General features: G+C 51.3%; 2 protein-coding genes across 3 annotated transcripts in view; both read right to left on the bottom strand.

Annotated features, from left to right (window-relative positions):
- MOGAT3 (monoacylglycerol O-acyltransferase 3) overlaps window positions 1–21,191 on the bottom strand; it is a gene marked incomplete at its 5' end in the record, with an annotated part of 31,959 nt that overhangs the window by 6,668 nt on the left and 4,100 nt on the right.
- NAT16 (N-acetyltransferase 16 (putative)) lies at window positions 1,463–9,161 on the bottom strand. 2 transcript variants are annotated; one of them, XM_081054136.1, is made up of 5 exons: window positions 8,943–9,161; window positions 4,985–5,384; window positions 4,015–4,239; window positions 3,122–3,381; window positions 1,463–2,351 (listed from the first exon to the last, which is right to left on the bottom strand). In XM_081054136.1, exons 2-5 carry the CDS (start codon window positions 5,378–5,380, stop codon window positions 2,180–2,182), a joined length of 1,053 nt encoding a protein of 350 aa, XP_080910262.1. In that variant the 5' UTR covers window positions 5,381–5,384; window positions 8,943–9,161; the 3' UTR covers window positions 1,463–2,179. The 2 variants fall into 2 exon arrangements, with proteins under 2 accessions (XP_080910262.1, XP_080910261.1); XM_081054135.1 differs by having other exon boundaries at window positions 2,220–3,381.

Here is a 21,191-nt window from a genome sequence, read left to right as displayed (position 1 = left end):
TGGGGAGGGGACTGGGAGAAGGCTGGGGGCCACTGTCATGTCTGGGAATTATAAGTATTAGGAAGGGGGTGCTCACCCTGATTTTCAATCCTAGGGTCCCATTCCCTGTTACCCCTACCCACTCCTGAGTGGGGGCGGGGGGAGCCGGGGGAGGGCAAAGCTGCAGAGATGAGTCACCAAGAAAGGGAGAGCGAGACAGAGATGAGGAGAGACATAAAGAGAGACAGCTACTGGAGAGACCGAGAAAGGAAAACACACACGCCATGAAGGTGGTATCCACAAACTAATGATAAAAAGGAAATTGTTTACTTCCATAATCCTGAACCAGTCTCCTCCAACATCCACCTGTCACACACACACAACATACTGTCATTCAGAGTTCCACTGGTATTCTGAGACACACCCATTTTCACCAACACAATGTCACACCTAGCCTAGCAGGGTCACTGAGACCCATGCTGAAGATGTGACCAGGGTAATGGAGATTCGCGTTGACAGCCCTCATTCCTTTTACATGGAATGAAGGAATGGGACTTCAAAAATCCAAGACGCGGATCAAGGACTCAGAGGCTACGCCTTGCACACGCGACGACACACGCAAAGTCTCCTGCCTCCTCATCCACACGTACATAGCAACATATCAGCATCGTCCTCATCAAAAACACAGTTGGAGTACCTGATAATGGGGCACACCAGCCATGTTATCCCAAACACATCCCACCCAGACACCCCTGACTCGTACACACATGTACAGAAACGCAGATACACAAAGACGCCCAGGGACACACTCACACGGACGGAAACCACCTTGCGCTGCCTCGCCCGCGTCCGCGCACGTCCTGGCGCCCCCGCGTGTTACTTTTCGGCATTGCAGTCTCCGCGGCTCCGGAGCTCCGCTCCCGGGGGGCGGCGCCCCGGCTACCTCCCCCTCCTCCCCCTTCTGCTCGTTGCCCACCAAATGGGGAAATCGAGAGCGCTGGCCACGAGAGTCGAGAGCTGGAAGTTAGACGCCTGGACCGCAGGGTTGAGGGAGGCTGGTCCTGGATGCCAAGGGGAACTTGGGGGAAGAGCCCTTAGAATTTGGACAGCAGCCTACTCTCTGGTCCAGGGGAAAGCGAAGCTGGGGGGAGGGAGTCAGGGTTCCGCGCTGCTGCCTGCCTCGCTTCTGAGCAATCGCTTCTTTCTGCTGCTTGGCTGGGGTGGGGGTGGAGGCGCGCAAGGGCCAGCAGCCTTCCCCTGCTCCCCTCCAGGAAGTCATTAGCCCCATTGCCACAGGGCTTAGAGATCCTCTCTAATACAGGCTGCTGGGGAAGGGGGAGGATAATGCGTCTTATGCCTCCCCACTGAGAAGAAGTGAAACAGACACAGAGGGTGGGCTAAGGGTACATTTTATTGCAACACAGCCAAGGTTGAAGTGACACGGATGGTGGCAGCATGGCCAGGCACGGGAGGCAGCAGAGGCAGAGCAGCACAGCAGGACAGCTGGGAACACTGGTGAAGCAGCGGCTGTGTTCTTTGCCCACCTCCCACCTCCTGGCTCCCTCCTCTGCCCATGTCTTGTATTCCATCCCCAGCGAGACCTGTGTTTGCTGTCAAAGAACCCTTCCCAACTGTCCATTGTCCAACAAGATGTTCAAGTTACCATCGTCATTCAGTGAGTTTCTGAGGCAAGCTTTGGGCTTGGGACCTGGGTTCTAGTCCTTGCAAGGTTCCCAGCTACTGCAAGTGGTTGGGAAGTCACTTTGATTTTTCTAAGTCTCTGCTTCCTTTCTCTGTGGTAGAAGTGAGGACCCAAATGCAGCTGTTACTACTTGCATTTAAATAGAAGACTGTCAGAGTCCAAAAAGCATAAAGGAACCAGAGGAAGGGAGGAGTGTCCAGAAATATCTGGAGGTGGGGATTAGTTTCACTAGAAGGCAGCCTGGTTAGAATCAGGAGACAGTCGCACACCGGTTGAGGGACCTGCCCTCCATTGCACCACTCTCTAAGCCAAACCCCTTGGTTCATGCCACTGGTTGCAACACTGTGCAAAGTTGGAGGCAACGGCAGCCAGACGGGGGCAGGCTCAGGAAGGTGCATCACGAGAGTGTAAACAGAGGGCTAAAGGGGGTGGCGTTATAAATCTATTTCATTTACTGGGTCTCTCTCCGTATTGCACACAGGGTGGGTGATGAAGAGTTCATGATGAAGGGGAATAAAGAGGCAGAAACACCAGCAATGAGTAGCTAAGTGTCCGGGTGGTCCAGGGAGGAGGAGGAGGGTGTGGCCACAGCGAGCAGAAGACACTGAACCAGAGACACAGGAGGCCGAGAGGGCATGCAGGAGGGGAGCGCCCGGCAAGCTCTGAGGGCCTGAAAAAGAGCGGGAGGAAACAATGTAACACGTATGGGGCAGCTGTGCTCCTGACCGTGCTAGGCACTGCACCGCTGTCTGCTCGCTTCCACCCACGAGGAGGCAGAAGGGAAAACCAGGAAGGGCAGAGTTCACTCCCAGGCTAAGGCAACAGCTAGGGAAAGGCTCTGTGAAGGAACCGGTCCTTTGATGGGGAAGGGGAAAGGATGGGTAATAGCAGCGCAAGGGGCTCCCCCAAACCTGGTGATTCAGATCAGGCCGTGGGCAACTAGGAGTGCTAGAAGGAAGATGACCGAGAGAGGCAGGGGGAAAAGGAAAGGGAGGGGTGGACATCAGGTAAGGGCAGGCGGCAGGGCAAAGGGCAGAGGGAGGGGGTGGAGTCTGCAAATGGGGGTGGGATTTGGGGAAGGGGCCTATTCTAAAACGCTCCTTCTTTCTCCTCAGATAGTAGAGGCCTCAGATGTCAGCCTCCAGTAGGTACTGTTCAGTGTAACCCTTGACCAGCTCGAGCCCCAAGCCAGCCTGGCAGAAATCAGCCAGTTGTGACCACAACTGGGGCGCCAGGAAGAGCTGGCACATGACGTTGAGGCCAGCGAGGCCCGGGGCCTGGCGCTGCAGGTGCCACAGAAGCTGGCTCTGCACTTGCGCGCCGTCGCAGCCGAAGGCGTCGATGTTGAGGTAGCACCAAGTGCCGTCTCCGCCATGCGGGATGGGGAAGGGGCGCGTGCACAGCGTGAGCACGCGCGGGCGCGCACGGCTGTCCACGCACCACTCCAGGCCCTTGGCCGCCAGCAGGCGCAGGTTGCTCTCGCTCGGCTGGTAGGGCTGCCAGTCCTGGATGATGGTCCCGCCCGGAAGCACGTCGCGCTGTACGGAGGGCGACAGCAGGAGGCGTGCTACGTCGCCGCCGGCCTCCGACAGGGCCTCGGTGGGCAGCGGTGAGAAGGTGCCGGTGGCCCGCAGTGCAGACAGCCGCGCGCCCAGCCCGGCCAGCAGCGCCGACGCGTTGAATCGGACCAAAAGGATGCCCTGTGGGGGGCACGAGTGAGCGTGGGATAGGCGGTGGGAGGGCTGGTGAGCCCACCGCCTTCGGCATCTTCACTCCCACGGGCTTCCCACGTAGGCCCCACGGGACAGATCGTGCGGGGCCGGATGGAATATGTGGACTATGGGAAAGCCTGGGTCCCCGAGGATAGTATGGAGGAACCAGGGGCAAATCCTCCGAATAGAAGAGTTGGGGGTCAGTGTGGAGTAGCCACGGAACTGGGGGTGTGCGCCCCTGGGTCTCCGAGGGAAGTGAAGCAGATGAGTTGGTTGGATGGGGGAGGACGGTGGGGAAGGAAGAGGGCTCAGATTAAGATGTTTGGGTTCCTGAAGGGAGACAGGATCGACGTAGGGGAGGCAGGGTCACCAGAGTCCGACTCCTGGGCACGTCAGCCGCCCGCCCGGACTAAGGGCTGAGGCTTGACCGCGGGGATTGGGAGCTGTGTGACTCCCCCTGAGCAAAAGGGCCTGGGTAAGGACTGGGAGTCCCAGGGCAGGGCTCAGGCCCTCAGTAGAGCCGTCAGTGAAAAAAAACCGATGACAGCCTGGGCCTGGGGGAGGACGCCCAGAGGCCAGAGGGGACATGACCGCCCATCCGGGCCCTCTTGTCCTTCTCACCTGCTTGGTGATTAGGCGGTATTTCTTCAGCTCCCGGGGGCCCAACTGGTCGTCCCGGGTGAGCCGTACTACCTTGACCCCCGGGTGCTGTCGCTTGACCAGCTGCGAGCAGAAGCGCTGCAGCAGCCCGGCCACGCCCTTGCCACGCTCCCAAGGCGCCACACGCAGCCCCTCCACCAGAGCCGTCTCCCCTGCGTCGATCACGTGCACCGACTCCAGCGCGATCTGCGGACCGAGGCCGTTAGGGGACCCCTTTCCCGCCTAGGCCCCTTTCCGCTCACAAGGTTTGCCTCTCCCCACACGCTGAGCGCTCCTTCGTCACCACCCTGGGAGCCAGGCTAGACCTGGGGCCTGCCCAGGGAGCTCTCCTCAGCACTTGGGTCTCGGATTCCAGGGCCGATCATTGCCGGGGTTGCTTCCACCTCTTGAGATGCTGCGGCTCCTGGTGCACCAGGCCCCTGACCGTTGGCCACGCCTCCTTTCCTTGGCTCCACCCCTGGCACCTACTACGCCTCTTCCTCTTAGCTCCGCCCCGAGTTCATCTCAGATCTGGTCCCGCTCACTGTGGCATCCACTTTGCGCAAGAATTCAGTTTACTAAGAGGTCCTGGCTCCACTCTACCTGCTCCCACCTCCAGCCTATCCCCACTTACCTGCTTCCCTCTTTTTGTGCTCCTGCCCTCTGAAACTCGTCAAACAAATCCTCAAATACTGAAACTCTCACCAGTCCCTCCCGTTCCTCTGCTATTCTGAGTTCTACACGTCCCCACCCCACCCTCACTGGCTGGGCCCCTAGATCCGCACGCCCTCCTGTTTGGTTCCGAAGCCAACTCTATATCCTCAGCAACGGGGTGAGGGCTGGGGAAGAGGTTCGCTTCCTCTCTTTCCTAAGATCCAGGAACCCAAACGTGGTTTCACCTTTTTTCACTAGGGCCCCACCCTCCTCCTCCCCCCTCCCCCCCAGTTCTCACCACTCCTCCATTGCGCTTGGCCAGCACCACAGTGCGGTTGGGATCCTGGAGCCAGCTGTGGTAGCGGCTGGGAAGGTAGTCGAGGCCCCCGTAGATGTCCCCAGAGATAGCCAGCACCTCCTCAAACTCCTGTTCTGTGGCCACCACGAAGTCCAACTGTTCGGCCTCAGGCCTGGATCCGGACCTGGGCTTGGACCCCAAGGAGTTGGCCTTGGCCTCAGGCCCTGACTCAGCCCCCAGGGGCTTGTCTTCAGCTTCAAGCGCTGGTCCAGACTTGGACGTGGTCCTGGCCTCCTGTGGCCGGGTCTCTGAGAGTGGCTCCGCCTCTGGCTCAGGCTCTTTTTCGGCCTTAAGGACCTCTGAGGTGGCTATGCCACAGCTAGCTTCCAGCTTCATTACCCTGCAGTGAAGAGAGAACCCAGCATCCAGGTCAGAGCCCACTGTTTCCACATCGGGCCCCCGACACACAAACAATCCCCACAACCCCTTCTTACACAAACACCGCTTCTCTTCTGGGAGAAGCGCTTCTCTCCACTCAGACCCTGGGAATAGAGGGCCTCCAGCTCCCCACCTCCCACCAGCTCCCAGCACTCCCAATCCTACTCTGCTCCACTCTACTGGAATGTCCCTCAACACTCACAAACTCAGGACCCCATGAGCTCCCCAGAGACTAGACCTTGATCCCCTGCAGTCCCAGTCAGCCCAAGGACTCAAGGGAAAGGTGTGATGGGGGATAAATAATGGAGGGACACTCCCTCCAGGGACCCACCACCTCTCTGCAAGAACAACATGAGAATGAAATTCTCATCAACCTCCAGTCCCCCTGCATGAGGGTTTGGGGGTGGGGAGAGAGCAGAGGATTCAACTCCTGCACTTTCCTGCCACTGTCACTTATCATTCCAGGGCAAAAGGAGGGGATTGTAGACCCCAGATCTCCTTTATGTTGCTGCCCCAGTGCCCTCCACCCTCGACATACATATTCAAACATAAACCAAAGAGCGGACAGATGGGCAACTCCATTAGAAAATTTGAAGCCCCTGCTCTCAGGCTCATCAAAACCACCCATTCCTTTCTCGAGTCTGTTCCCTTCTCCTTAGGGAGATTAGGCTCCCCTCCCAGGTAAGATGATCATTTTGAAAAGGGTTCTGTTGGAGCTCCAGCAAACAAAATGCCCATCAAGATCATACCCCCTCCCCATTTTCCTCCTCTCCAAAGATGGAGTCCCTCCTCTTCTCCCTCCTTTTCTCCCTCCTCTCTGTCCTCCTCCTCTTCTTTTAAAATTTGTTCCTGTAATCCTTGCCCCATCTCCCATACAGGACTTTCTCTGCCCTTCCCATTCCTCGAAGACTCCTTTTGGGGTCAGTCCCCTGTGGATCTGGCACCACTTTGGTCTCTGGCTTTTCTCTTTTCCCTGCTCAGAGACAGGGCCAAAGAGAAAGCCCCTCCCCAAGTCCTGATGACTCCTTATTTCCAGACCTCACTCCTCCAGACCAAATCAACCAATCAAATCCTCCTAATCTCTCTTTCAGTCAGTTATAATTCTCCCCTCAGGTAACCTACATTAAACATCATTAACCGACATCGCAGTGGGCACACATACCAGCTACTTTGTGTAGGTTGATATTGGCTTCGTTGGATTTCTTTTTTAAACAAGAGCATGACCTAGGCTTGGGAGGGGCACCAAGGGGTGGTTTAGGGATGATTTTAGTACTATAAATGTGGCTTACATAAACAGAGTGCTTGCGGTACAAACAAGCTTCAAAAGGTGAACAGCATCTTCCTCATTCTTTTCAATCTGATACCAATGCCTAAGGCTCTCCCAGATAAGCCAGCTGAGGTAAGACAACTCGGACGAGTATCATCAGAGGCACAGGCTCAGAGGATCTCAGAGCCGCTGCTAGGGCCATTAGAGACCACCAAGTTCAACCCATTCCTTTCACATAAGGAAATCAAGGCCAAAGTGGTTAAGAGCTTACCTAAAGTGACACAGCTTGGGCAGAGCCAGGCTAAAAGTTAAGTTTTCCTGCCTCCTAGGCCAGTGGGAGAGACATCTTTTTTTGTGTATCTGGATCTCCAAACCCAGCCTGAAGAGCAAGGATGGGAGTTACTGGGTCCTTGGCAGGAGTCAGAGGTCTCAAGTGCTAAGGGCTAAGCTGACTCGGAACCAGAGATGGAGTTTTGGGAGGAACCCCCACTGTCTTCCCCTCGCTGTCAGCAATTTCTAGATCAACAACAAGCTCAGTCATCAGACTCCTTGCACCAGGCTCTGGGAATGATGGGTTCTAGAGCCGAGCAGGTTAACTTGTGGCTCCCACCTGCATCTCCAGGCAACCTCACCAGCTGTTGTTCATGGGTCCCTGGAAAATACAAGCTGGTAGTTCAGCGGTAACTCCAGCAATTCCCCGCAGCCTCCAAAGGGAGCGGAATGTGAGCAACTTGTAGACTGGAACACACCCAACAAATCTGACATTAGGCTCTTATTTCCCTCCCTTGCTTTCAAGATGGGGAGACTATTTCCATAGGTGTCTCTATAACATCTCAGATACCGTTGTTTGTAAGGGGGGGGGGAGTTCCCAGGTCACAGGGAAGAAGAGCTTGCTAATTCTTCCCCCAGCTTTTCTTCCCAGGCACTCCTCTACTCTTATTCTTTTTTGGGGGACACAAAGGTTCCAAGGTCCTTAAACTCTGTGGGAGGTGGGTGCTGGAAACAAAACAGGTCAGGGGTTCGGGGCCAAGACAAAAGCTACTGGCCATTCCCCCAAACCCTTGCTGCACACTCCCATCACTTTTAACCTGACATCCTCCAACCTGGCTTCTTGAACTATAACTCCCGTAAAGTGTCTAGGCAGGGTCAGCCCTGTTCATCCAGGGCACTGTGGGAAATGTAGTTCAGATGTCTGGACCAAGCTCTGGGATGAGGGGCAGCGTTTCCCTTGCCATCCATAAGCCCACATCGTTGTATCCGTTCTTTCAATCTCATAAATATGAATGATCACTATGGGGAGACCGGTACGATTGGAGTCATCGCTGGGGATGCTGGGAGCCCACCCCCACGCCACTTCCACCGCACCCCACACACCTGAAATACTGAGGTCGCAGCTTTTCGGAGCTGAAAGAGGCAGGAGAGGGAGCAGAGAGGCGGAGACAAAGAGACGGCAGCTACACAAAGCGCCCAAAGAAGAGAGCCAAAAGGACGAGAAGGAAAGCCGAAAGGAGACAAAGGCGGACAAGGGGATTCCTGGAGGGAAAGGGTGGGAGAGGGGAGTGCCAGGGGGCACAGATACCGAATCACAGACACGATACCTCGTGACTTAGAGCTCAGCGACTGCCAAAAAAGTCCTAACACTGCACCCCCGCCCCAGGGAGACCATAAATACAAAGCAGCGTGACACACCCCCCTTCACCCGGGGTGTGTGGTAGGGGAGGGGGTCAAGGCAAAGAGAAAGCCAGAAAAGAGGCTGGAAGAGAACAGAGACCTCGAGATGAGAGGAAGGGGAGACAAGATGAAGTGGGGCAGCGGCAAGGGATGAGGAAGACGGACCAAAGAGTAGGGGCGGGGGGTCCCCCAGAGGGCCACAGCCACAGAGGATGGAGACGGTACTGGAGGGTCTTCGCGGGTCTTCCCTCAGCCCCCTTCGTGGAGTGGGATTGGGGGAAGCAGGCAGGAGGGAGACTCCGAAAGAAGCGATCTAACTTCGCAGGGGTCCCCCTAGGCTCCAAATCCTGGGGACAGGTGGGAGCAAAAGGGCGACGGGGTGGGGGAGGGACGATGGGAGAGCGCGTGCAAACACCTGAGGCGAAGTCTCGGTCTTAGTTGCCTAGGTCACGGGACTGGAGGGTTTGGACTTTAGGGGGCGCAGCGGCTTTCTTCCCCGGGGGTACGATGGCCTCTGCCGTCCCCCTCCCGCGGTGGAGGAGCACGCAGCCCCCAGCCCCCCAGTCCTCGCAGCTCCCTTACCTTGCCGGAGTCGGAGCCAGGGCCGGGGTGCTGAGAAGCAGAGCTAAGCAGCCAAGGAGACAGCGAACTCTGCCGAGAAGGGGTCACTTCGGAGCCCCGAGGGTCAGATTCGGGGGACGCGCGGGGGCTGCGTGGGTTCAGACTCGGAGCTCCAACGAGAAGGTGGGGTCTGCGCCGCAGCGCCGTGCGGCCCGCGGGCTCCCGCGCTCAGCGGTCAGGAGTTCGGGCGGCGAGTAGCTCCCGCGGCGACGCGCAGCTGGGCCCGGGCGTGCGACTCCGAGGGGCGGAGACCCCAGCGACGCGGAGGAAACCCGGCATGGATCTGGAGCGGACTCAGGTCCGGCCGGGGGCCGGCGGGGGCGCGGGTAGGGTTGCAGCCGAGAGGAGCGGTGGCCGCAGGCCGTGCGGTCCCCCCGCCGCGCAGCGGGATGGCAGTTACACGGGCGAGACTCCGCCCCTTGTCCCGAGGGGGAGCGGCGCTGAGGGTAACAAGTGTCTCGGGTTTTGGTGGAGTGGGTGACTGCTGGCTTAGCTGTCGTGCGGTGACCCCAGCACCTCGGTCTGCGAGTCCTTACGGCGCCGCAGTCCCCTCTTCCAGGGCCACCCCCTGAACGCAACCCGCCCCCTCTCCAACCTCAGGCCAACTAGGCAACAGCGACTGGAAACCGACGCCGAGTCGACGGCCCTAGGGACCAGGTCGGAGAAACTGATAGAGGAAATTGGAAACCGGTGAAGATCGGAAGCGGAGAGACACCCAGAGACGGAAACAGAGAGACTGAAAGGAGCGAAGCGAGGCCGACACGGGTCAGACGGGCCACCGTCCCCGGGGTCGCAGAGCAGCCTTGTGACCTGGAGGCACAGGCCGGCTCAGCTCCCCATCGGCCGCTCATTCCTCACAGGCCATCAGGCAACAAGCCCCCGCGTGGTAGCACTCAGAAAGAAAGACTTCCAGGTACACGCGTGTGCGCCGAGCACGTGCACGCAGCGCTCTGTGCACACGCACATGCTGGGCATCTGTGCACACAAGGGACCCGCACCCCGTGCCGAGCCGATGGGTGGAGCAGAGGTGGGAGCAGAAGCAAAGCGTGGCCCTGGAACCCGACTGGGTAAAGCACTGCCCTTGACTCTAATAAGGTTGTGGCCAAACCTCTTAACTCCTGAGAGCTCCCCTGCCTCCATAAAGTGAGATAAATACTCCTGTAAAGAGCCAAGAAAGTGATGGATGCAAAAAGTCTTTAGTAACTTAAAGCACTGCAGGGAACATTAAGGATTGCTGAGGATGGGACCCCTTCCCTGTCTTCTTCCAGGGTCTGCCCAGCTCCCATGCTCCCCACTTCCCACCAAAGTTGATCCCTCACCTGTCGCGTTCCATTTTTTATACTGTCCAAGGCGATAACTCCATAAGCTGGTAAACTGATCCCATTGGCTGTACTAATGTGATAAGACAGGATCGTGTTCCTCGACTCCGACCCAAGTGAGTAAAGGGATGAGAGTCATCTCTTGAATTTAGACTCACTAGGCCAATAAGTAACTGAGAAGTCACTCAACATTTTTATTATAGGACTCCCCCCTTGTTTCTGATTTTTGAAACTGCTAACACACGACACATCTCACAAAGCTGAGTTAAGGTGGAATGTGCTTAATTGTGGGAAAACACCTCAAAAAGGTAAAGGTATTGGAGGAAGAAGTCACTAATGGCAGAAAGGAGATACAATCACATTCTAATCCCTCCCCTTTCACCAGAAGCTTCCTTTTCTTTTCTTTCATTAGAAGCTCTTGGATTGGTCCAACGTTCACCAACTTCCAATTCTCTCAATCAGACTTAATTTCCCCAAAGTTTCGTGTCCAAGTCACTCAGAGTAAGATGTCATTGCTCATTGGACCTGTCAAAAGCCATCTTTTTCTAAAATCATCAAGCTCAGACTTCTCCATCCTGACTGCCCTAGAGGATAGGGCCAGTGGTAGTAAGGAATTGAAAGATAACTCTCCCAGCAAGAGAGAGCAGGAGGCATTCAGCATCCTTAAGCGATGGAAGGATTCAGGGAGGTAGGCCATCGCTCTGTGCTACATGCTTTGAAATGGACCAAGGTCAAGGCTAGTTGGGGATGGGAGAGCATTCTGCTAGTTGAAACGTGAGAGCCTGGCTTCTCAGACCTGTGTTCCAGAGCCACTGTGTAACCCCTACTGGTGGTGATATATGTATGAGCCACAGAACCACCTAGAAAGTTGATAAGGCACTGTGGTTTAATCCTTCACAACACTGTAGGATGAATGGAATTGTTTAGTTGCTTTACAAATGAAGAAAGTGGGCCCTGAGAGGTTCCATGACTTGGACTAGGTCCCATAGCTGGCAAGGGACACTGTCAAGTACTCTGACTGCCAACTCAGACCCTACTGACCACTCACCCGTCAGAGGTCACATTTAACTTGTGAAAACACTTGGCAAAGTATAAAGCATGAAGCAGATATCAGTACTGTTAATGCTGGAGATTTCCAGTAGTCACTCTGAATTTTGTAAACACTGTCTTGTACCTTGGGGTTCTGAGTATTTGCTTTGACCCTCATGCTGAGCTTGTTTATTTGGGCCTTTTATTTGCGCAAGCCTATTTTTTGTCTTCCCTCTGAGCCAAGTATGCCTTACTGTCAGCAGAGTGGTACCCTTGGTCCCTGTCATTTCAGCTGGGCCCATCCTTTACTGCAGGGCCCTCTCCATCTGCCTCTTCCTTTCCCACCTTCCCCCACAACAGACCACCTTGGATCTTCTTCCCAGGCGTTCTGAACACCTCTGCATGCGGGATTCTGGGTGACTAGGACTTCTTCCTCCAGATTTGTGAGTTTTGAGTGTTTTCCTCTCTGATCCATCTCCTTCCAAGGGTTAGTCCCCTGCCCTCCCCCTGATATAGTGACCCCTCCTCTACCTGGGCAATTCCTTAATCTATGAGTCAGGTCCTGACTTTCCAGGCTGTCTCCAGCTATCTATGGAGCATCTGCACCTGGATGAGGGTAGGAAAGATACAGAAGTGCTTTGCAGGAACTGAGCTGCATACCTCACATGCTTTATGTCATGCAACCTTCATGTCAAGCTCATTTTGCAGATAGGATCATTTGCAAAGATCCAAGGGTTGAATAATTGGCCCAAGGTCCCAGAGCCAGTGAGCTTCTAAAAGCCTTACTCAGAATTATAGCACTGAAAAGAATCAGATCACCCCAGAAGGCAAAATGTCCCAGATGCCACACACTCACTGGTGACTCATGGATTCCTCATCTGTAAAGAGGGCATAGCTCCTAACTTCCAGTAAGGATTGAATAAGATAATATTTGTAAAGTGCCTAGCATAGCATAGAAAGTCAACGAACGGTAGGTCACTGTTATGATTTAGCCATCTGGAGCAGCAATTTCCAAATGGGGTGCATTATATGAGGTGTGCTCAAAAAATACAGTGAATGTTTAAATTAAAAAGAATTTTTTTACAGTAAAAGATACTTTGCCATTAATCCCCTTCAAAATACTCCCTTTTGCTTCCAACACACTTATACCATCGTTCTCGCCACTTTCTGAAGCAGTTCTAGAAGTCCTCTTTCGTGAGTGTCTTTAGTTGTGCTGTCATGGCTGCCTCGATGTCCTGAATCAATTCAAAACATATACTTTTCATGGTCATTTTGATTTTGGGGCAGAGTCAGAAGTCACACAGTGCCAGATCCGATGAATAAGGTGGATGAAGACACACCATAATGTTTTTATTTGACAGAAATTACTGTACCAGAAGCGATGTGTGACATGGAGCCTTTCCATTGCGATCACAAAATACAGTGAATGCTGCTGCTGAGTGCTATCCAACAGAAAGGCAGGGATTTGCCATATGGGAAGTAGTGCCTTGAACCTTAGTAACAGTGTGTGACAAGTTTCAACTTGTTCAGTGCAGTCAGTTGGGTGTGAACTACGGTTGAGAGAAGGTTGATTTAAAGTGTGCCGTAAACCATCCTCCATCATAACAACGCTCCATGTCACACATCGCTTCTGGTACACGGCAATTTCTGTCAAATAAAAACAGTACGGTGTCTTGATCCACCTTATTCACCAGATCTGGCACCTTGTGACTTCTGGCTCTTCCCCAAAGTCAAAATGATTCAGGACGTCGAGGCAGCCATGACAGCGTAACTAAAGACCCTCACGAAAGAGGACTTCCAGAACTACTTCAGAAAGCGGCAAGAACGATGGAATAAGTGTGTTCGAAGCAAGGGGGAGTGTTTTCAGGGGGATTAATGGCAATGTGTCTTTTACTGTAATAAATTTTTAAAAATTTAAACATTCATTATATTGTTTGATCACACCTTGTAGCTTGTACACTGGAATTCAGACGTAACTGAAGCCTTTCTTGTTTATTCTTCTTCCAGGACTGTCAGACTCTAAACTCCATGAATCAGGGGATAGAAAGATAGAAAACCATTGAGCTTGACCATGAACATCTTTCAGAACAGGGCTAACATCATAGTTATCTTTATATAAGTATCTTTGATACTTAGTTCAGGTCTTGGCACATAGTAGGTGCTTAATAAATGTGTAATGAATGAATGAGTGATTTCAATCTATTTCTGCAGTTGGATAGAGTGAAACCAGACTGAATATTTATCAAAGGTCACCCAATTGGGTAGCCATCAAGCCAGACTCCTGGGATACTAACCCCAAACCAATATGCAGCCCAAACTTAGCTTCATTTCTAAAGGTTAGGTATGACTACTGTGCTTACAAGTACTTGAAATTTCATATCTTCTCTCCCCCAGCCAACAGAGTCCTCTCTACACTCCCCATAAATCAACTCTGGCTATAATGTCTGTTCATTTATTAAGCAAGCATTAGTGTCATCTTCTATGGGTCTAGCTGATTCCACTTCTGCTCTCAATGTAGTGGGCCATCAAAAAAACCCAAACACATTTTTACTCTGGAGAATATCTAACATACACACACATAGAACAGTGCTGTATAATGAAGACCCATTAGCCTATTATCAGCTTCAACTCATAATTAATATTGTTCTATACCACAGGCTACTTCCCACCTTTCCTAATATTTTGAAACAAATTTTTGAAACAAATTTTAGACATCATAACATTTCACTGGTAACTATTTCAGCAAATCATTTAAATATCATTATCACATTGATATGGACTGAATCATGCCATCCTCCCAATGCATATGTTGAAGCCCTAATGCCTACAGTGACTGTATTTGGAGAGAGGGGCTTTAGGAAGGTAATTAAGGTTAACTGAGGTTGTTAGGGTAGGACCCAAAGCCTATAGGATTAGTGTCTTTATAGAAGAAGGACCAGAGATATCTCTCTCTCCATGCACACACAGAGGGAAGGCCTTGTGAGGAGGCAGAGAGAAGGTGGCTCTCTATAAGCCAGAAAGATTGCTCTTATCAGAAACTGCTGACACCTTGATCATAGACATCTAGCCTCCAGAAGTGGTATTTTGTTAGATCAGCCTGAGCAGACTAAAACACATACCTAAAATAATTTCTCTCCCCATCTCACCCCCCCCACTCACTGTGGGGCAAGCCAGCTGCCTAGTCTTGAGAAATTCAGGTAGCCCAAGTGGGAGAAACCCACTTGACAAAGAACCGAGGTCTCAATCCAATCCTAAGAAATGCAGGCCTGTCATCAACCACGTGAATGAACTTGGAAGTGGATCCTTTAACCCCAGAGGAGACTTCAGATACTATAGTCCTACTGTACAGCTTGACTGCAATTTGATAACCTTAGGCCAGAATCTCCCGGCTAAGCCTCTCTCTCAGAGACTGTGTGATAATAAATGTTTATCGCTGTAAGCTGGTTGGTTTTGGGGTAATTTGTTATACATTCAGCAAGAGGTAACTGATACACTTGACATATATTTTAAGTTTCTTTTATTCTATAAGTTTCCCTTCCATCTTTCTCTTTTGCAATTTATTTATTGAAAAAACAAATGAATCTTGGTCCTGTAAATGTCCCCACCATCTGTCTTCTGCTGGTTACACCTCCATGATGATTTTCACTATATTCCTCTCTTTTCTGTTTGTTCTGTAGTCTGTAGATCTACCGCCCTGTCCAATATGGCAGCCGTCAGCCGTGCGTGACTATTGGGCACTTGAAATGTATCAACACAACTGAGGAACTGAGCTTTTTATTTCGTTTACTTTGAATTATAGTAATTTAAATTTTAAAACAGATAATTGATTCAGTTATTGGAAAACTTAAGTCGGCTCAGAACAACTTTTTCAATTAGGAATCTACTTTTCACTTGTGAATTTTATAAACTCTAAATATGGATCAAACATTTCTAATGGATGTTTAGCATCTTCATTGAAATATGTTCTACCTGTAAAATACAAACCGGATTTCTAAGACAGTCGAAAAAGAAAGTATGTAAACTGTTTCATGACTATTTTTATATGGATTACATATTAAAATAATATTTTGGACATATTGGGCGAAGTAAAACATTAAAATGAATTCCACTGGTTTCGTTTTACCTTTTAAAAGTGGTGACTACTAGAAAAGTTTAAATTATATATGTAGCTCACATTAAATTTCTTGCTAAGAGTCAGGTTGTACTTTTTTGGAAAGACTGTTTCATAGGTGATGCTGCATTCTTCCATGAAAGGCTCAGCTCTGATTATCTTGTCGAATCTTATCAGACTTGGATGCTCAAAACTTTAACAAGTTATCAGGGGTTGCAAAGTGGTCATATTCTTGTTCTGTCATTCTGGGTTTTTATTTTATTTTATTTTATTTTTATTTGCTGGAATACCTATAAAAGGAAACTTGTTCTCCTCTAGTATGATTACCCTGAGGCATAGTTTGTGAGGGAAAGAGGATAAATGCTTTAAAATTTCCCTTTATTTGTGAATTTTCAAGATAACGAGTTGGTTCCCCACCATCCTTTAATGATGATCAACTATTATTTTTAGAACCATTAAGAACTCCTGGATTTTAAACCTGTTTCATGTATTGATGCTCAAGTTATTCAGCTTTTGGGGTAAACTGGTGTTTTAAAACGACACAGAAGGGTCGTGATAGATCTTTAGGAAGAGCTACAGTGATACAGGAGAAGAGATGCGGGAACCAGCCTGGCAGATGGGCAAATCAAGGGAGGTGTGGTATCCAGGAAATGGAACCTAAACTGAGTCTTAAAAATTCCCCTCCACATGATAAAGAAAAGCAGGGTCCTTCCAGTGGGAGGGGACAGCCTGAGCAAAGCTAAGAGTTGAGAAACGGCCTGCTTTGCAACAACAAGCAGCTCTGGGTTGCACCCATCCTGTAGGCAGGGAATGGCGTGGGGACGGTTTTAAGCAAGAGACAGACAAATTTGCCTTATGAGTAGAGACCGCCCTCTGGTGGCCACATGGAGCATGGCATAGAGGGAAGAAGCCCTAGGAGGAGGTGACAAGCTGAGCTCCTAAGGCTTCTTTAATTCATAGTGTAAGTCTTCATAGTCACTCTTCCAGATTACGAGCAGAAATCACGCAGCGTCGGAGCTTATTATGCAACTGCACGGGAGGAGAAATGGTAGAGGGAAGCTCCTTAATGGCTCTTTACTGTGGGGCGCAGGCCTCTTGAAAATAGAATAGAGTTTTCAGGGCAATGGAGCGATCCATCTTCTATCTGTGTACCTGGCACGTGCACTTTTCCAAAGAGAAGCTCCCCTGGCAAATGCTTGCCAGCACCACATGGAGCATTCTTTTTCTAATTTGCACAAAGACCACCTCTAGGTGGATGCAGCCTCCAGGCACAAGCAGACGGTGCTTTAGTGTGAATTTTTATTAAAAAGCACCTGTTGAAAGTTGAATTGTATTCCCCCCCAAAGTATGTTGAAGTCCTAACCCCTAGTAGCTGTCAAAGTGACCTTATTTCAAAATAGGTTCTTTGCAGATGTAATCAAGTTAAGATTAGGTCACACTGAATAAGAGTAGGTCCTAACCAAATATGACTGGTGTCCTATAAGAAGAAATCTGGACACAGACACAGGGGGAGAAGGCCACGTGACCACAAAGGCAGAGATTGGGGTGATGTAACTGCAACCCAAGGATTGGTGGCCAACCCCGGGCACTAGAAGAGGGAAGGAAGGACTTCTCTCCTACAGATTTCAGAGGGAGCAGGGCCCTGCCAACACCCTGATGTTGACCTCCAGAACGGTGCGACAATAAACTGTTGTGGTTTTAAGTCTCCAAGTCAGTGATACTTTGTTATGGCCGCCCTAGGACTCGAATTTAGCATCCTTTCTTTCCGTGATGGATACAGCCCTACTTCCAGCTCTGTGAAGGAAACCCCCATTCACTCCCACCCCCAGCTGGGTATCTGGTGCAGGGCACAACCTACAAACTACATGGCTGATTTCCTCTGCACTAGGTCTCTTGGCCTCACTTCATGTGTTTCAGCACTCACCATGCACCAGGCATCATGACCACCATGACACAGTGCAAATGCACAAACCAACAGACACCCTCCCTGGCCTCAATACTGGTGTTTAATAACATGAGATAAAGCATATTGAACAAGCCATATGTTGGTGAAAAAAAACAATGGTTTGCATCACGCGATGGTTCACATAATGTCATCATATAATGTACTTCTTGTGATGTGGTTAGGCAAACGTTTTGTGGAAAAGAGGTGGGTGAGATAACAGTGGTAATGGGTAACATTTATTCAGCACCCTACACGCACAGTGGGAAACACTTTACACACACATCTCGTTTGAAGCTCATAGTGACGACCTCGGTGGACGGGACTACGGCTTAGAGAAGCATTTGAGTCCACCAGGGTGTGCACCTCTTAAGTGCTAAATACTGGAGCTGAGCTGAGACGTGACGGTGGGAGTTCTGAGGACGGTGGGCAGAACTCCGGTTCGGAAGGAGAGCTAATTAAGGATGGATGGGAAACGGGGCTGGCTGGCCTCTGGTTGTGGGGCTCCTCGAATGCTCGCTGAGGAGTTCACACCTTCTAATGATGAGGATCCAGTGACAGTGAGTAGGAAGAAGGACATGATGAAAACAGTATTTTAAGGAAGAGCATGAGCGTGCATTAGATGGAAAAGGAGAGGCAAGACCTCTGATTTCTGAGGAGTGTTCTCAGAGGGAGTCCATGGGAGGGAGGGGGGCATGGAGTAAGGAAAGAAGCTAAAAACCACTTAGAAGGAAAATGGAAGAGTCCAGAAAGTATGACTTGGGTTCTGGAAGATGGGGAGAGAGGAAGGAGACAATGGTGATTCTGGCATCTCCAGTGTGTACCTGAGCAGGGAGAAGCTCTGGTGGACGCAGGCAGTTCAGGATAAGGAGCTCACTGGATACACAGACACCATGTTCTGCCTGTAGATAGATTGACTTTTCAGAGCCAGAGGGATGAGCAGGTGGGGAGCACGCACAGGGGTGGAGCTTGGGAGGAAGGACCAGCAGAAGGACTGGAGAGGTGACGGCCAGGGTCCCAACGCACATCAGGGTCTGCATGGGTGGAGGGTGAATGGGATGGCGCAGGATTCTCACTGTCCAGTCTGGACCTTCTGAAACAGTTACAATGATGCCTCACCTGCCCGAACCTCCTCTGGCCTGCTGGGTTGACTCCTCTACCAGTTCTGAGGGCTCCTCCCTGCCCCAGCCCTCTGCAGCGCTGGCCTTTTCCCTCTTTCTCCAAAAAAACCTTCTAGATGGTTCCTCCTGCTGCATCATGGCTGAGTGGGAACCCACCCAGGAGAGAAATTCATGAGTAGAGAGTGGTGGGAAGCCAGTGGATGACAGTTTTCCTCAAGCTAAACAAAGACCTCTATCTGAGCAGCTGTCCCACGAGGGTGCGTGCGTCTCATTCACGTCTCAGAATAACTCTGTGTATGTTTAGTTGGTGAAAATTTGAGCTGTGCTTTGTGATTGGTATACATTTCTGTGTTGTATTTCAATAAAAAGTTTCAATAAAACCCACAATCTGAAGTAGGTAGCCCCATGACCAGGGGGAAACTGAAGCTTGGAAAGGTTAAGTGACTTGGCCAAGATCAGGGTCAGTAGTTGAGATTCAAAGCCAGGTCTGTGGGACTCAGAGACGGGTGCCATTCTTCCCCCTCTGACCACTCAGTGGACCCTTCTCCCTGCTGCTCCCCCATGGTGCTAAGATAGTCATGGGCCACTTTGGGTCCTCAAACCCAGGTTTTGTGTCAAGTCTCCCCTTGAAACATTGCCTTCCAACTCTGTCCTATTTCTGTTCCTAATAAATGCCCATTGTCACAGCACCAGTGCAGCCATGTGGCACATTTCTTAGTGAGGGTCTGGGACCTGGAGACTGGAGCCGGAAGCGCCAAGACCCTGCTCTGGGGCCTGGGCTCGAGCTCATCCTGTTTAGAGTCTTGATTCCGACTAGGGGCTCCAGTGCTGATCAGGGCCTGACACCTATCAGCCAATCTCAGCCCAATGGCCAAACTGACAGTTGAGTTTGGGGGATTTAGTTCCAATATGAGACTTAGGTAGAACCCACATGACAGCAGCTGTGGGGACATTTTGATTAATATACAAAAGGCCATTCTGAGTGTCTCATCTTGTATCTCAGGCTAGCAGGCTGTACCCCTTGCCTGGACATTATGGTCTGGGGTCTGCATAGATTGGTGGGAGGTGTGGGACGTGGACTTGGCGTCTGGACTCTCCACACTTCTCCATACGAGGCTCCAGCTCCTTAGACCAAGTTTCATCCAAGACAGATGCTTGATAAGGGAGGGCTGGAAAGTCAGACGACAGGAGGAAGACGGGGACCAGAGAACCTCGGCCTCAGAGAGGCCAGGAACAGAGCATGACAGCAGACATTGCTTGAGGAGGCTCAAAAAAGGGTGGGAGTCATGGCAGGGACTCCTGCACCCATGGCTTTCTCCCAGTCTTGGCTGGCTTCCTGGAAAGGAATGCACACTACGAAGAAGGTGGACGGTGGTGGAGGGAGGCTGCCTGCAGCCGTCACAGTTGACAGGAAGGATGCCAAGCTGGCATGATGGATAGGGAAGTGGCACTCATCTCGCCCCAGTGGATCCTGGAGGGATATTAATTGGTGTCCAGGGCTGTTTCCATCTTCCTCTGCCCCGCACATTCTTTCCATGACCCTCAGCAGTAACAACACATTCTATGTCCCGCATCCCATCCCCAGCACCCATGTCTCTCTTCCAGAGACAGAAGCCCCACCTTAACCTTCCTGGACCTTTCCGGTTCATGTTGTGGTCTCTCCCTTAACCAAGACGTTTCCTCATGGAGGATAATGTCTTCCTCTCTCCAAGATCAGACCTGGCACCTTTCCTGAAAACCCTGTCCTACTGGCTTCACAGATACTGGGAGCACTTTGTCCCTTAGATCATATCTCTGCCTCTTGGGCTAACGCTATCTCTTAACTGGACTTCGTGGCTGCCTCAGGCCAATCTGCTCCCCCTACCACCCCCCACAACTTCATTGGTCATAGATTTCAGACGGGGCCTTATAAGGAATAAAGTCCCTTCCTTCCTGCCCCCCAGTCTCACACAAAGGTCCCATTCCTCACCTACCACGAAACACACGACCTCAGAGCCCTAGAGAGAGGCACCCCCCACTCAGAGGGAAACAGAAGAGCAGGGGGCTTCTTGGAGGAAGGCCCACAGTGATCTAATAAGCCCCACACTCCCAGCTCTTGGCAGCCTGTTGTGCCCTTTCCCCTCAGGGGAATAACCCAAAGAAAAACACACATGACGCTAACACTGAAGTTTGGACTGAAGCATGAAGATACAATACGTAAGTCCTCCATTCCAAAAGGGGCCAGACCAGACCACATTCCACATCTTCCAAGTAAATGGTTGAGAAGTGACTCTTGAGCTCCTCATTCATGACAAGGATCAGAGAGTTTGGAGATGAGGGAGAGGAGTACTGGAGAGGACTTTTAGAGTGTTACAAGGCCTATTCCCAGAAGACAAGTGTTACTTGACAAGATCAGTGACAAGAGGCTTCAAGACACAAAGAGCTTGGCGTGTCCCAGCGTTTGGGGGATGTGGTCGTCAGAGAAATCTAGTGGCCAGATTGTGGCTGATTGGATGTTCTATCCAGGCTAGAAGGAAGGACAAGTGGCTGCATGGAGGCCAGCCTACACCCGTAGGGTATCTGGGACAAAGCTGGACCTGGTATTTTCCATCCCTCTCCACGTGTCAAACTAGAAGAGTGAAGGAACTCCTACCAAGAAACCTATGTCAAGTTCATGGGCAGAACACCAGGGACAGACAATGAAGCAGA

The sequence above is a fragment of the Rhinolophus hipposideros genome (assembly GCF_964194185.1).
Source record: "Rhinolophus hipposideros genome assembly, chromosome: 7".
NCBI classification, from domain to species: domain Eukaryota; kingdom Metazoa; phylum Chordata; class Mammalia; order Chiroptera; family Rhinolophidae; genus Rhinolophus; species Rhinolophus hipposideros.
Note: the sequence above shows the minus strand (reverse complement) of the source record. Positions and strands in the feature narration are given on the sequence as shown.

What these genes read in the sequence shown, in the direction of transcription:
- NAT16 (XM_081054135.1), bottom strand. Translation starts at nt 5,380, where the DNA reads ATGAAGCTGGAAGCTAGCTGTGGCATAGCCACCTCAGAGGTCCTTAAG. An exon ending in CCAAGCGCAATGGAGGAGTG is followed by an intron (nt 4,240 to 4,984) that starts GTGAGAACTGGG and finishes CTCGGTCCGCAG; the next exon opens with ATCGCGCTGGAGTCGGTGCA. An exon ending in ACCGCCTAATCACCAAGCAG is followed by an intron (nt 3,382 to 4,014) that starts GTGAGAAGGACA and finishes TGCCCCCCACAG; the next exon opens with GGCATCCTTTTGGTCCGATT.